Below are 16,001 nucleotides of genomic sequence, written 5' to 3' on the forward strand. Positions count from 1 at the left end.
AGAGAGAACCACCAGATGGACGCTCTTTCTTTGTCTTCTGTCTCTGTCTCTCTGTTTTCCAAATAGATATTTTTAAAAAAATAAAGAATAAGCATTTTAAAGTGAAAGTTGGATATTATAAAACCTAATATTCTTTTTTAAAGATTTATTTATTTATTTGAAAGTCAGAGTTATACAGAGAGGAGAGGCAGAGAGAGAGAGAGGTCTTCCATCAGATAGTTTACTCCTCAATCAGCCTCAATAGCTGGAATTGTGCCGATCCGAAGCCAGGAGCCAGGAGCCTCTTCCAGGTCTCCCACGTGGGTGCAGGGGTCCAAGCACTTGGGTCATCTCCCACTGCTTTCCCAGGCCATAGCAGAGAGCTGGATTGGAAGTGGAGCAGCCGGGTCTCAAACCAGCACATATATGGGATGCCAGTGCTTCAGGTCAGGGCATTAACCCGATATGCCACAGAACCGGCCCCACAAAACCTAATGTTATCAATGTATTAGGATGCTTCGCCATCGATAGCAGGACCTAGCTACTGGAATCTCGAAGCATTGGCACCTGTAAGTGATATTTTGAGACAGTGGAAACGAGATTTGTGAGTATCTGTGATTTCTGTTGGTGACAAAATCCAAGGGAGCAGTGGGAATGCCATATGGTTTCTTGCTTCATCCACCACCAAGGGAAATGCTACATGTCAGTTAGCAAGAGTCGTTTTCTTCCCATCTCGATGCACAGGCTCCTGAACCTGGCCAAGAGGCCGATGGGTCACAAGAGAACAGCTGGACTCACTCTCTCCCAGCTCGCTCCTGACTGCGATGTCGCCAGAGTCCACAGACGGATCTAAACGTGACAGAGGTGAGAATGGGGGACACTTAGGGTAGTGAGGTGAAAGGTCACAGGGGGCAGGAACCTTGTTTAGAGAATGGCCTTGGCCGGCGCCGTGGCTCAACAGGCTAATCCTCCGCCTTGCGGCGCCGGCACACCGGGTTCTAGTCCCGGTCGGGGCACCGATCCTGTCCCGGTTGCCCCGCTTCCAGGCCAGCTCTCTGCTGTGGCCAGGGAGTGCAGTGGAGGATGACCCAAGTGCTTGGGCCCTGCACCCCATGGGAGACCAGGAGAAGCACCTGGCTCCTGCCATCGGAACAGCGCGGTGCGCCGGCCGCAGCGCGCTACCGCGGCGGCCATTGGAGGGTGAACCAACGGCAAAAGGAAGACCTTTCTCTCTGTCTCTCTCTCTCACTGTGCACTCTGCCTGTCAAAAATAAAAAAAAAAAAAAAAAAAGAGAATGGCCTTGGCACGTCTCCTGTAGGCTCTGGCGACTTGATTGGCATCCCAAGCAAGAACTAAACTGCTCTATGTAAAATGAGCACAGAGCAGGGAGGTAGCCCCGGGAAATGCAGTTACCAGGCCAGGCAGCGGGGGACCTTGGGAGAGACTCCTTCAGAAGTGGGTGAGCCATTGAAATAGGAGCTCTCTGGAGCCCCGGCGGCGGCGTTGAAGTTATCTTCAGGTACACAGGAAGTAAGGGCAGGTGCTGGGTTCCCCTCTAGCTCAGTGGGATGGAGCCAAGGAGAGCCCACGAAGTGTGCCCCCAATGAGCTCACAAACATAGACATGCCCTGGGAACGCACAGGAACCTCAGGGAGAGCGTCGGGGGGAGGGGTTCAGTCCCATTGGGAAGCAGACAGGCGGAGGTGGGGCGGGGCAACCTGGGCTGCAGGCCTCCTGGTGGTACTAGGGAAGCTCTAAGGACCACCCCCTCCAAGGCCATGCTGCTTTCAGAATGGCATCCCAGAGTCCACAGCCCAGGGCAGGCATTCAGCAGAGGGAGCCAGCGGATAGCAGCAGGGGCCCTCCCTCCACTCCGGGGAGCTCTCCCAGGAAATGCCCCCAGTGCCTGAACCCCAGGCCCTGGGCTGGAGCTGCCCTCCGGAGCCGTTTTCTAGCAGAAACCCTTGGGGAATGTGAAACTAGGGTCCAAGCCCTCTGTCCTTCTTCCTGCTCCACGCACGGTTTCCACTGTGGGGGGCACTTCCTTTGAAGACCTTCCTCTGCAGTGTCGCTCTTAAAATCACTTGGGCCCGTGGCATATGGCCTCCTCTAATCTCCCGTGTGGCTGCGCCCTGTGGACCACGTTACTCCTGCTAGGCAGATGCTGCACTTGACTCTGAAGAAGCAGGACAAAGTTCTCCGTCCCCTCATTACAATTCTTTTTTAATATTAAATACCATTTTAATATTAAATACCAATTTTTGCAATATTTCTTAGAAAATATTTCAGAAAACCTACAAACAAAAAACCTTACTCACTACCACTAGATGTAAGGAATAAAATATTCCCAGTACTGTTAAAAGAATAAAAGAATAAATACTATTTTTCTTTTTTTTTAAGATTGATTGATTGGAAAGGCAGAGTGACAGAGAGGAACAAGGGGAGACAGAGAGAGAGAGAGAGAGAAAGGTATCTTCCATCTACTGGTTCACTCCCCCAAATGGCTGCAACAGCCAGGGCTGGGTCAGACTGAAGCCAGGAGCCAGAAGCCTCATCCAGGTCTCCCACAAGGGCGGCCCAAGCACTTGAGCCATTTCGCTGCTTTCCCAGGTGCACTCGTGGGAAGCTGGATTGGAAGCGGGGCAGCGGGGAGTCAAATCAGCGTTCCACGATGGGGTGCTGGCGACGCAAAAGCAGCGGAACCCGCGGTGTCACAACATCTACCCTCCAAGACTATTTTTCAAACAAATTCTTCCTTCTTGTTGCCTGGAGCCAATGGTTCTCAAATTCTGCTGCACATTTGATTCACCAATGAAATCAGAGCCTCTAGGAGTGGACATTAGAGTTTTAGAGACTCTATGTGATGCTAACGTGTGGCCAAGTTTGAGAGGCGGCCCAGGAATTCTCTGCTGGAGGTGGGAACAGGAGCAGGGAGGCCAGGGCTCTGCCCATGGAATGGGCTCTGTTTCCGGTCCTCCGCCTCAAGGGTCAACACTGACCTGGGGGATTCTCTGTGGATCCAGCCCTTCTGAATCCTGCCAGGGCTCTCCTGCATTTTTGGGAGGAAGCTGCCATCTGCTGGCCGATTGAGAAAACGCAGCCCACAGAATGCGGCCGACTGGGAACCCCACAGCAGCTCTGGGAGGGCACAAGGCTGGGGTGGGGGGAGCCACCATCAGTTTGTAGGTGAACAGTTCTGGGGCCCTGCACAGTGCTGACGGGAAGGGACAGTGGGGCTCCCAGGCACCCCAAAGAAAAAAAGCCAGGATTGGGGGAAGAACCACAAGGCAAGGGATTTTAAGAGGAGACAATCACCCAGGGATGCAGAAGCAGGGTCCGCCTACAAATCCCAGGACGGGAGCGGAAGGCGGTGGGCACGTCACTACTCCAGGACGGGCCTCTGCTCCACCTTCCCGGGATTGCATCAGCCCTGGCGTAGTTCACTCCTGCGGGCATCTGTTTGCTGTTCTCTGCACTGAACATTCTTGTTCAATCCCCAACATCTGAGCTAATATTTTCCATGTTTCAGGCCTCACTGAACTTCAGCGTCACCTCCTCCAGGAAGCCTGCTCTGACTGTCCTGTCTGCGGCACCCTGGCCTCACCTCCTGTCACTCTGGACCTGGAACCACCTGTTCACTTGTCTACCATGAGAGTCAATATTCCACGAGGGCAGGGATACCACTGCACCTCCAGCACCTACTCCAAGGCGGGAACAGCAGGAAATGCTGGTTTACTAAGTAAATTTTTCTATGACATTTTGAGAATATGAGCCGTCACAGCTCGGTATTCCTCCTTCATGTAGTAAAGCATTCCAATTGTACTGGGGAAACAAGCCCCTCCATTCTGAGCCCAGGTGAGTCAGAGCAGCTGACCCCAGCATGAGGCCCAGGCATGGACCTGGCAAATCACTGTGTTCCAACAGCCTGGCACGTGATTGGTTCAGGGATGAGCACATGACCCAAGCTGGCCCAGTGAGATTCAGCCCTGGGACTTTGGCTGGAAATACAGGGAGGAAAGACCTGAGGATGCTGAGCTCGTAGGATGTGAGCAGGAGCTGCTGGCAGCCACATTGCCACCATGAGGATAAAGCCAGCCAGGAGGTGGAGTGGAACACAAGGAAGGAGAGCTGAGAGCAGAGAGACAGCGTCGTCGGGGGGGCGACACCCTTTCATCACGTGCAGCCAAACCGGGGCACCTCCTGCTCCCTGAGCCTGGGCTGCCCCTCTCCCAGAAGCCAATCCGAGGCAGTGTCTGTTCCTGAAATGAAATCAGAGGTCACTGGTGTAAAAAGCAGAACGAGGGGTGTGACCAGTACCCTTCATTTTATTTGTACAAAATCAAACAGCATTTGCAAGACCTCTAACACAGCTAGGAACATATGAATAAGCTTGGGCATTGTTATCAAACTACTCAAGATATAAGTTAAAAAGAGACATCTGCTCCTTGGGCGCCATGTTCTCAAATGGCGCTGGGGTTTTAAGGTCGGGGAGCCAGGGAGCGAGGTGATCTCTCAAGCTCTTGCTGCCTTGATCTCCTTTTCCACCCCAGCGCCTTTCCCTGCACTCCTGTCCTGCTTCCAGGAGAAGGAGCCCTCTCGGGACCGGAAGGCACAGACGCCGGACGCCGGCCTCCCTCAGCTGTCCGCGCTCAGCGAAGAACTGGCTGTTGCCAGCAGGGCGGCAAACAATGACCCGGGCTGCTTCTGCAGGACCTCGGGCCGGTCAAACTCTACAGCCTGGAAGAGGGGAGAGAGACCAGGGGGAGGGGGCGGGGCCGCAGTGAGCCGCCACCCTCCTCCCCTACCGCCCCCCCAGGGGGAGGGGGGACCTGCCTCCCACCTTCCCGTTGCTCATGACCAGGATGCGGTCACAGTTGAGGATGGTGGTGACACGGTGGGCGACGATGAGCACCGTGCAGCCGCGGAAGGCCTCCCGGATGACGCGCTGGACCAGGGCGTCCGTCTCCACGTCAATGGAGGCAGTGGCTTCGTCGATAAAGATGATCTGGCCGAAGCAGAACGGGGCTGAGGGCGGGCTCGCCTGGCCCTGGAGACCTGCGCCCGGCCCTGGTTCTGCCAGGAGTTCCCGAGTCCCCTCCCCCGCTCCCTCCCCACCCTCCAGGCATCCCACCCACCCACTCTCCAGGCGTCCAGCTCCCTAGCTGGAAAATCAGAGAACTGAGCTGAGCGCACCATATTCTTGACATGGGGAAGCGAATGCAAGCTAACTACACTTCAGTGGCCGGAGAACTGAGGTCTGGGGGGTGAAAACGGCCTGGCGGCCACGTCTTACCCTATTAACCACCTTCCTATTTGCCTGAACGCAAGTGGAGCCGTGCTCCTCAAAGCAGAGCACGCACACATCCGGGGAGAGCCCGCGGTGCCCGCTGCCACCATCTCCCACGGAAAGACACTCGGTTCATGTATTGGGAAATTTAACATGGATCCTATGCATTAACGATAGGCACAGAAAGTATGCTTTAACAAATGGGACAGTTCGGGATGGGGCCATTTTTAAAAAGGAAGTGTCGTTAATAGCAGTGGTCCACGGATGCGACAAAATCGCCCCGTGGGAGCCGGCGCTCAGTCAGGCCTCCACGCTGGCGCGCCTGGGTTTGCTTCTCTTCTTCAGCTCCTGACCAGCTGTCCAGGAAGGCATCCGGTGACGGCTCGAGTCCCCGGGTTCCTGCCACCCATGTGGGACACCTGGCTTGAGTTCCCAGCTCCTAGCTTTGGCCCTGGCCAAGCCTGGCTGCCATGTTAGGCGTGTGGGGGAGTGGACCTGTGGGTAGGAGAGGAGCTTCTCTCCCTCCCCCCATCTCTCTCTCAAATGAAGTTTCCTAAAAAACCATACACGGATGAGTCTACATGTGAGACGCGATAGAGAGGAAGTAATTGCAGCACCAAGTGGCAGGTGCTTGTGAAAGAACTGAGAAGTTGGGAAAGCGCTCCACAGACATCGCAAACTCTGTTGTTCACCTCCCGTAGGAAGGGGCGGGTCCTACCTCCCCGGAAACTGGGCCCCCTCATTAGATCTCACTGAGATTCTCCCAGTTTGACAGCCTGCAGCCTGCGTGTTTTTTGCATTTATCACAAATTAACCATGGAGAGTGTGTATGTGTGTGTGTGCATGGGTAAATGTGTGTGTATGCGTGTGTGTGTTGCCTCACTTGTAAGAGAGCTCTGCTCCTGGATACCCAGGTACTGAAATTCTAAAATATCTGGAAAACTTTGAGAAACACCTCTACATTAGACTTTTAAGAATTATGGGACTGGTGTTGTGGCACAGTGGGTTAAGCCACCGCCTGCAATGCCAGCATCTCACATGGGTGCCAGTCTGAGTCCCAGTTACTCTGCTTCCGACCCAGCTCCCCGCTGATGCACCTGGGACAGCAGTGGAGGATGGCCCAAGTGCTAGGGTCCCTGCACCCACACGGGAGACCCAGATGGAGTTCCAGGCTCCCACCTTTGGCCTGGCCCAGTCTTGACCATTGCAGCCCTTTGGGGAGTCAGTCAGTAAATGGAAGATTCTCTCTCTCTCTCTCTCTCTCTCTCTCTCTCTCTCTCTCCCGTCTTCTCCCCCTCCCCCGTAACTCTGCCTTTCAAATAAGTAAATAAATAATTCATTTTTTAAAATTAGGCACCTTTTCCCTGAGTCAGCAGTCTTGTGATTCCCAGTTCTATTAAAGACAAAAGGGACCTCCCATCCCGTGTCCGGGTTCTGAGAAGGATGCAGTGGGCAATTTCTGAGCCGCTTTTCCAACCTTTTGTCCTTTCCCAGGAGGAGGACGCTCTGACTGGCAGTGGTGCACCATTCAGCCCAGCTGTGGGACATCAGGGGATGATGGGGAGCCAGGCTGAGAATCCCCAGCCACCCGGCCTGCCAGCGCCCACCCCACCGCAGATGCATGTGCAATGGCCATCTGCGAACGGAGGGGGCGCTGTGGAGTCCGGCGTCACAGAGCCAGTGCCATGTACGTGCCCAGAGTGACTCCCCAAGGCCACGGGGGCAGCGGCAGCCTCACCTTGGAGCTGCAGAGGAGGGCCCGGGCAATGCACAGCAGCTGCCTCTCCCCCACGGAGAAGTTCTCACCGTTCTCCACCACGGCAGCCTGCAGGCCCTCGGGGAACTTCGAGATCTGCAACAGGGGGCAGAACAGGACCACGTGCGGGCGGCTGCGGGGCCACGCCTACCTCTGGCGTCACCTGCTAACGTGAGCAGTCCTCCCTCCCTCTCCCGACACCTCTGCCTCTGGTCTTTTGTCCCCTCACCATGCCAACCTCAGGGCCTTAGTGTGTGCCGCTCCCTGTGCCTGGAATGTTCTCTCAAAGACCTTTGCCCAGCTGCCCCCGCGCTGTCTGGTCTGAGCTCTACTGTTAGACCCTGTTAGTGGCCTGGCCGAGAGGAGCTGCTCCCCCACAGAGACTGCTGATGCCCTGGCACGCAAGCATCTCACTTGCTGCCTTTACTGCCTCTGAGCTGAGAGCCCAAGGAGAGCAAAGCCCCCCTCTTCCCCATGGGTGCTGGGCCTGGGGCCTGGAGCAGCGTTCTTTAGGAATTCCAAGCCATGTCATCTCCATGAGATGATTTCATCCCTGGCCCGAAGCCACAGCTTCTAGACGGTTCCAGGAGGGGAGCCCCTGTTGAAGATGAGAGTCGGGCTGTGGGGGCTACTCACAGTCGTGCTCAGGAACGTCCTCTCCAGGACCGCCCAGATCTGCTCATCCGTGTGGCGGCCAAAGGGGTCAAGGTTGAATCTGTGAGAGGACGCACAGTGGTCGGCAACCGCCCTCAGCCTGGGAACGCCCGATGGCCACGGGATGCTGTCAGAACCCGACTGCGGGCAGCAGGGAAACGCATGGGGCCTCCAGGACGGAGCGTGTTTCCTGTGCCTCCCTGGCCCCTCCCACACCTTCCTTGTGCAGGCAGCAGCCCCGCAAGTTTTATCTTGGGAACCCCTCTCCAAGCCCATGAGTCCAGGCGGGGCTCTGCCACCCACTCACCCAAAGGGCGGGACAAGTGAGTATAAGCCAATCATTCCACCGCACTCTCCGGCCCCTGTCATTGGTTGGGGTGGGAGGGTCACGGGTCAGAATCTCAGGATTTGAAGGCAGCGATGGGGAAAGAGATGGGGTCCCTCTGGCTGAAGCGAACAGGTGGCGCTACTCTGGGCCCTCGTGTGGAGCTTGAGAGCAGTGAGAGAGCAGAGCAGGGCAAGCAGCTTCCCGACTCCCACCCTGGCCTTCCCAGAGTCACCCAGCGATGGAAGCCTGAGTTTGCATAGTTCACATGGGCACTGTTTTGTTCTGTTGTAGAATATACAGGGCACGGGGCCGGCGCTGTGGCACAGTGGATAAAGCCACCACCTGCAGCACCAGCATCCCATATGGACACCCGGTGTCCACTTCCACTCCAGCTCTCTGCTATGGCCTGGGAAAGCAGTAGAAGATGGCCCAAGTCCTTGGGCCCCTACACCCATGTGGGAGACTTGGAAGAAGCTCCCGGCTCCTGGCTTGGGACTGGCTCAGCTCCAGCCATTGCGGACATTTAGGAAGTGAACCAGCAAAAGACCTCTCTCTCTCTCTCTCTCTCTGCCTCCCTGTAACTCTGCCTTTCAGATAAATAAATAAATCTTAAAAAAAAAAAAAAAAAAAAAAAGAACCTTAATGGACCATTCAACCAGCAAGCATCAGGTTGGGATCCATCTGAACTTTGCCCTGGGGCCAGGTTTGCCCTTTGCCCTGGCGGAGGCCCCGTGACAAACACTTCTGCGTTATGCAATCACACAACCATGAGGGCAAGCTGTTAACCTCTGCTCTCTGTCTCCCCAGCTACACAGCTGCGGGAAGGGCCAGACACTGCACGAAGCAGCAGTGGGCAGAATGTCGGCTCTGAGCGACACTTGATAGAATCCGAAGCATTTCCACAGGAGGGCTCACTGGACACCTGCACTCCCATGAAATGGTCATACTTCCCTCATCGACGAAGACAGTTAGGGTTTAAATGGCTTGTTCAAGGTCACGCCACAAGCCAGTATGAGAGCCAGGCTGGAATGAGAGACACTCCGGAGAGGGTGGAGGATTCCAGGTCTCCTGGATTCCAGTCCAGGTTCCTTCCGGAAGCGAGAGGGAAGGCTGCAGGCGGAGGCAGATGACTGGGGTTACACGCCAGCGTTACTATTGCCTCGTGTGTCCTTAGACGGGACACCTTCTTCTCTCTATTCCGTTTCTTCACGCGGAAATGGGGATCACAAGCCCACCTCGCTAGGGTGTTGTGGCGGCTAAGTTAGATACCAGCAGCATCTTAAGGCACATGTTCGTGTGCGCGAATGCCAATAAGCGTTTCCATTTGTACTGCCCCTTATATGATTTGCCTAAGTTCTACCTCAATGCAGAAGCTTCTCATGAATTGCTCTATCAGCCCCTTCATGGCACAGAGTGTGCTGTGCACACACTGTTCACCCTCCCTGGAGAGACCTCTCCCTTCTCCCGCTAGGAAAGCTCCAACTTATCCTTTAAGACCCACTCAACTACCCCCTCCTCCGTGAAGCCTTCCTGGATTCACACAGGCAGAGCTACTCATCCCACTCTGTCTCCCTTAGAACCTTGTTCCTGTCTTCTATCTAAGCCATTACTCCTTACACTACCATCCATCAAGTCTTTCCCCCCCCCCAAAAAAAAAGCCTTTAGATTTAAGGAATACAGACTTCATGCATTTCCTAAGTAGTAATTCTTCCCACCATACCCACCCTCCCACCCCTCTTCCTCCTCACCCTCCCATTCCCGGTCCCATTCTCCACTAAGATCCATTTTCAATCAACTTTATACATGGAAGACCAACTCTATACTAAGTAAAGAGTTCAACAATTTGCAGGAAAAAAAAAAAACTATTCCTCAACGGTCGAGACAAGAGCTATTCAAAGTCATTGCATCTCAAACTTAATTTCACTTTTTTAAAAGAACTTAATGAATTTTAGCATCAAGTCTTATGACTCTTCAACTACACTCGGGGGAGCAGGGGTCATGTTCCTTCATCGCTGTGCCCCACTCTCCAGCACCATGTCTGGTCCTGGAAGGAGCTCGGAAAAAGCAGGTCACGCAGACAGACAGATGAAGGAAGGGATACTGGATAAATGTCGAAGGGGTGAAGGGTGAATGATGACAAAGAAATGAGTGATGGGGCCGGCCCTGAGGCACTATAGGATAAGCCTCTGCCTGCCGCAGCAGCATCCCATGTGGGCACCAGTTCGAGTCTCGGCTGCTTCTCTTCCGATCCAGCTCTCTGCTATGGCCTGGGAAAGCAGTAGAAGATGGCCCAAGTCCTTGGATCCCTGCACCTGCGTGGGAGACCTGGAAGAAGCTCCTGGCTCCTGGCTCCTGGCTTTGGATTGGCCCAGCTCCAGCTGTTGTGGCCATTTGGGGAGTGAACCAGCAGATCGAAGACCTTTCTCTCTGCTTTTTTGTTTTTTTAAGATTTATTTATTTATTTGAAAATCAGAGTTACACAGAGAGAGAAAGAGAGACAGAGAGAGAGAGAGAGAGAGGCAGAGAGAGAGAAATCTTCCATCTGCTGATTCACTCCCCAGATAGCTACAACCGCTTGGAGCTGAACCGACCCGAAGCCAGGAGTCATGAGCTTCTTCCAGGTCTCCCACATGGGTGCAGGGGCCCAAGGACTTGGGCCATCTTCTACTGCTTTCCCAGGCCATAGCAGAAAGTTGGATCGGAAGTGGAGCAGCTGGGACTCGAACCAGCGCCTGTATGGGATGCTGGCACTGCAGATTGCAGCTTTACCTGCTACACCACAGCGCAGTCCCTCTCTCTCTGTTTCTCCCTCTCTGCCTGTAAGTCTACCTCTCAAATAAATAAATAAATAAACGGTGAATGGACAATGAAGGAATGAATAAGGAATGAATGCTAGGGGAATGGTTGGGGAACGAATGACGCAGAAGGAATGATCGAGGCCCTGCGCGGTGGTTTAACCCCCGGCTCTAACACTGTCCCTTAGATGTTGCTGCAGCCTGGGGCTCCAGCTCGTTCTCCAACACCGTGGAGACGTCCTCTGTCTCCAGGTCTTTGTGCTCCTTGGTCACTAAAGGCCACTGTCCAGGAGGAGCCCAGACCTGGGCACAGCTCAGTCCGAGGTGGCTTCCAAGAAGACAGCGCATGAAGAGGCAGCCTGGGCTGGGGCCAGGCACCCTGGAGGAAGCCACACCTCCTAACTCCAGCAGGGGCAGGCTCTGGGCGCAGGGAGGGGAGGCTGTGTGGCTGTGGGCAGAGACCACGGCAGCCACAGGGCAGGTGCTCCATGGGGTGTCCTGAAAGTCGACCAACATTGTCAGCTTTTGAAGAAATCCAAGTACACCTGGCTTTCATCTAGGACGTGACGGTGTACAAAGTGGCCTTGTGTGTATCCGAGCCCTGGTCCGTCCTCAGCAGCCCCTCGGCACGCTGGCAGGGGTGGGTCCGAGTGTCCTGCCCTAGCACAGTGTAACCAAGCAGAGGCAGCCCAGTGCAAGTAACTGGCTGGCTGGTTCTGGCACGCACCTGATGGTTCCGGAGAGCAGGATCGGGTCTTGCGGGATGACGGCGAGCTGGGAACGCAGGTCCTGCAGGCCGAGGCTGCAGACATCTACGCCGTCGATGAGGATCCGGCCAGCCGTGGGCTCTGCCAGGCGGAAGAGCGCTGTGCCCAGGGAGGACTTCCCTGTGGGCAAAACACAAGTGGGCCTCTGTCCCCCAAGGCTGAGCCAGCATCCGCACCTGCCATGCGCCCCAAGCACCCATGTGGGGTCATTGTGAGCCCCAAGAGGGTGAAGGCTCAGTGTCTCTGCTCCTAACAGTGCCCAAATCCAGGAGCACCGTTCTTGCAGCCGGCGTAGGGGGCACGGACAGCACTCCTGGGTCCCTGCCAGCCCACGTCTGCGTGGGGTTTTGCACACACACACCATGTTATATTTTTAAATTTCTTTCCAATATTAAAACAAGTGGTGTTGAGGGGGGTGGGGACTGATGTTGTGCCATGGCTGGTTATGCTGCCACCTGTGATGCCAGCAACCCATAGGAGTACTGGTTCGAGTCCCAGCTGCTCCAATTCTGGTCTAGCTCCCTGCTACTGTGCCTGGGAAGGCAGCAGAGGATGGCCCAAGTGCTTGGGTCCCTGCACCCATGCAGGAGACCCAAATGGAGTTCCAGGCTTTTCTGGCTTTGGCCTGGCCCAGTCATGTGTGTCATGGCCATCTGGGGGAGTGAACCAGCAGATGGAAGCTCTCTCTCTCTGTAACTCTACTTTTAAGTCAATCAATCATTGGAATTCCAAGCAGGCAACAGGAGCTGGAGCCAAGGGTGGCTTTGTCTTTAAGACAGCCCAGCAGTCTCCCCTTCCTATGCCCTCTCCTCACAAGCCACACCCATGCCACCCATCAGGTCTGAGGGGGAGGAGCTCTGAGTCCTGTTCCCACACGCAGTAGGCGCTCAGGGCTGGTCTCGAGCCTGCTGAGCTTCTCTGCCCCAGACCTCAGACAGCTGGCAGAGTTCAAGGTCAAGTGTGAGGAACCCACAAAAGAATGCAGCTGGGAGCCTTCCACTTCACAAGCAGATCTAAGAAAGCTGCAGCCACCCCCACCCGCCACCTGCGCAGGGCATCTCTGGGGCGCCCAGGTGGAGGCGAGTGACAGTCAGACCAGGTCCTCCCAGAGGTGATCGGAGAGGGAGGGAGGCAAAGAGGTCAGAAAAGGAAAAGGAAGACAGAGGAAGGAGAGGAAGGAAGAGGCCCATAGGAATCCCACAAGGAAGGGAGGAAGCCGACTCAGATTTCATCCCCTGCCTGCTCCTCCTCCCAGCAGAGCCCCCGCTCTGCCCACTGCGGGCTGGCCCCTGCTCACCCTGCGAGTCTGAGCTCCAGCACTGGCCCAGAGCCCAGGCCCCACAGCGGCAGCTCCCCCCAGCCCATCACTCTCTGTTTCCCTCCCCCATGACAGCAGGGACCGAGGGTCCAACCATCAGTGTGCGCCTAGCACAGAGCCCAGGGCAGAGTGAGGCTGGAGTGCTGGTGGGGGACGGGACACTCAGGCGCCCCCAGTGGCGAACACAGGCTGTCCCTGGGATGCCCAGCTCACCAGAGCCCGTCCTTCCCACGATGCCCACCACTTCTTGGCCGCAAATGGTGAGGTTGATGCCTTTGAGGACGATGGGAGTGTTGTCTCGGTATTTCAGGTGATAATCCTGGAATGTGATTTCCCCACGCTGTGGCCACCCATGGGGACATCTCACGCCTTCCACGTGCAAAGGAGCCTCAGACGTGCACAGCTGAGTTTCAAAGGAAAACAAGAAAGAGAGAAAGATCAAGAAGTTACTCTCCGTCTTTGTCCACCTCCTGTGGACTTGCCGGCCTCCGGTTGCTGGTTGTGTGATTGTCCCAGCCGGCTCTGGACCAAGGTCAAGGTGCTGCTGTGTGATGAGAGGATCACCCCAGGAGGAACACCTGCCTGCCTGCTTCCCCTGAAACACACAGCATCTTATCCCAGCAGGCAGAAAGCCCTGTAGGCAGCCCCTTGCTATTAACAGGAAGAGCATCCTGTTCATTGATTGTGTGAGGCTTTAAAGAAATAGAATCCAGGGTAGCAGAGATAAGAAGCCCCAGAGGGTGTGCTTTAAAGCTCAGAGCCCTGGTGCATTCTCTCTCTCTCTCTCTCTCGCTCTCGCTCTCGCTCTCGCTCTCTCTCCACTTTTCTCTGCTCATCCTGTGAGCTGGGCCTTTCAGATACATTCCACAGGCAAAGACATAGGGACTCCCACAAGCTGAACATTGTGTTAAGATCACACAGCTGGGGCCAGCGCTGTGGTGTTAGCAGGTAAAGCAACTGCCTGTAGTGCCCGCATCCCATATGGACACCGGTTCGAGTCCTGGCTGCTCCACTTCCAATACAGCTCTCTGCTATGGCCTGGGAAATTAGTAGAAGATGGCCCAAATGCTTGGGCCCCTGCACCTGCGTGGGAGACCAGAAGAAGCTCCTGGCTCCTAGCTTCAGATAGGCACAGCTCTGGCCATTGTGGCCAACTGGAGAGTGAACCAATGGATGGAAGACCTCTCTCTCTCTCTCTCTCTCTCTCTCTCTCTCTCTCTCTCTCTCTCTCCCGTGTTGGGGCAGGAGGTCCAGCTTCAGAGGGCCCTGCCAGCCAAAGGCTGTGTGCTGTCACAAAGCAAGAGGCTCTGCCTCACAAAGCCTTGGTTTCTGCATCCAGATAATGGGGCTAATAATTCCACCAGCTGCAGATGGGGTTCACTGCGCACACACTGCACGATTGCATCTCCCTAAGAACTCGAGGAGGAAGCACTGTTAACCTTGCCCATTTCAGAGACAGGGAACAGAGTTCTCATATGGTGCACACAGGGTTACACAGCTGGTGCAAGTGGCAGAACCGGAACTTGAAGGCAGGCAATCTGGCGGCAGAACCTGTGCCTTAGATACACACAGAGGCGACCAGGATCGCCATCAGAACTGCTGTCCTCGGACAAACTCCTCATTTCTGAAAAGAGCAGCTGGTACCCCGCTGCGCCCACGAAGACAGGGGTGTGCCCACAAGGAGACAGCCGGTAGGAGGAGCTTCAGGATGCTGAACACAGCTCCAGGAACCGGAGGCAAGAAAGGCCAGGAGCCCCGGCTGTTTCCTGGGGGAAAAATCCCAGAGCAGCAGCAGGCCGGAGGACCTGGCAGAGGTCCCAGAAGCCACTCCCCCCCCCCCCCCCCGGCAGAGCTCCGCCCCCCACCCCGGGGGACCCAGGCCCACACCCACCCTCAGGTACTGCAGTATCCTCTCCGCAGCCGTGAAGTACGCCTCTGTCTCCGAGCTGATCCGGGTCGTGGCCTGGAAGTTGGCCGCAAGCTGGAAGCAAGAGTGGGGGCTGCTGGGGTGCGCTCACGCTCACCACGCTCCTGCCCCCCAGACCAAGGCAATGCCCCCCACAAGCACAGGGCCCAGGCCCACGGTGCCTCACAGCCCGTTTCTGAGTTCAGTGGCCGCAGAGGTGGGCAGTTGTGGGGGAGAGTGCACCCCACAGACGCTGTCTCACCCCGAGCATCCTCCACTGCCTTCCTGGTTCCTGCTCAGATGCTTTGGGCCACAGCGCCAGGAGCCCACTGAGCCCGCGTGCACAGGGGCCAAGCACGCACCCGGAGAGCAACCCTCAGCCTGTGGGGAACAGGAGCCCGTGGAGAAAGGCAGGGACAATCTCACCACATAGGGGGCCCCAGAGGAGCCCAGGCGACCTCCGCAGGGACCTCCCTGGCTCTCCTGGCAGATTTTCTTCCCGGCTCCCCCCTCCTGTTCCCTAAGAGTGGCTCTCCAATAAGCCGTCTGCAGCCCAGTCCTCGCCTTGGTCCCTGACTTCCGGCTAGAGAAGTAGAGGCACTTGCAGGAATTGGCGTCACCAAAGGTGAGCACACCAGGGCCTGCTAATGCACCTGGGAAAGCAGCGGAAGATGGCCCAAGTGCTTGGGCTCCTGCACCTGTGTGGGAGACCCAGACGGGGTTCCAGGTTCCTGACTTCAGCCTGGCCCAGCCCCACTGGGGAGTGAACCAGCAGATAGAAGATCTCTGTGTGTGTATGTGTGTGTGTGTGTGTGTCCCTCTCTCTGGCACTCTGTCTTTCAAATTAATAAAATGGTGATGAGACCGAGGCCCACAGAGAAGGAATGCTGCACACAGAATCACCTGGAAACTGGAGGCGGGGCTGGGACCAGGACCCCAGTCTGTGCTGTCCATCAGCCTGGTCCTAGAGGTGGAGAAGCAGGATGCACAGAGGCTGCTGGGTAATGAGTTCACAAAGCATTCATTCAACAAACTCTCACGGAGGGCTCTGCCAGGTGCTGGGTGGCCAGGCTCTGTGCCCCAAAGCTCAGCAGACACAGGTCTGCCCTCAGGGTGCTCCCAGCAGGACGGGGAGATGGAGGTCGGCAGAGACGTTCTGACAGCCACCCTCCACGATGCAGCTGGCATGCGAGGTCATCAGAGCCCCCAG

General features: G+C 55.9%; 1 protein-coding gene across 1 annotated transcript in view; it reads right to left on the bottom strand.

Moving 5' to 3' along the window:
* Nucleotides 1-4,615: 4,615 nt before the first annotated feature.
* ABCC11 (ATP binding cassette subfamily C member 11) overlaps nucleotides 4,616-16,001 on the bottom strand; it is a 68,228-nt gene continuing 56,842 nt past the window's right edge. The window contains exons 23-29 of the mRNA XM_062176013.1: nucleotides 14,777-14,866; nucleotides 13,099-13,288; nucleotides 11,528-11,687; nucleotides 7,660-7,738; nucleotides 7,006-7,119; nucleotides 4,821-4,985; nucleotides 4,616-4,717 (exon numbers count right to left, since the gene is read on the bottom strand). Coding sequence (XP_062031997.1) covers nucleotides 4,616-4,717; nucleotides 4,821-4,985; nucleotides 7,006-7,119; nucleotides 7,660-7,738; nucleotides 11,528-11,687; nucleotides 13,099-13,288; nucleotides 14,777-14,866 — 900 coding nt within the window. The remainder of the gene's footprint in view (nucleotides 4,718-4,820; nucleotides 4,986-7,005; nucleotides 7,120-7,659; nucleotides 7,739-11,527; nucleotides 11,688-13,098; nucleotides 13,289-14,776; nucleotides 14,867-16,001) is intronic.

Source organism: Lepus europaeus, chromosome 19 (genome assembly GCF_033115175.1).
Source record: "Lepus europaeus isolate LE1 chromosome 19, mLepTim1.pri, whole genome shotgun sequence".
In the NCBI taxonomy this organism is placed as follows: Eukaryota; Metazoa; Chordata; class Mammalia; order Lagomorpha; family Leporidae; genus Lepus; species Lepus europaeus.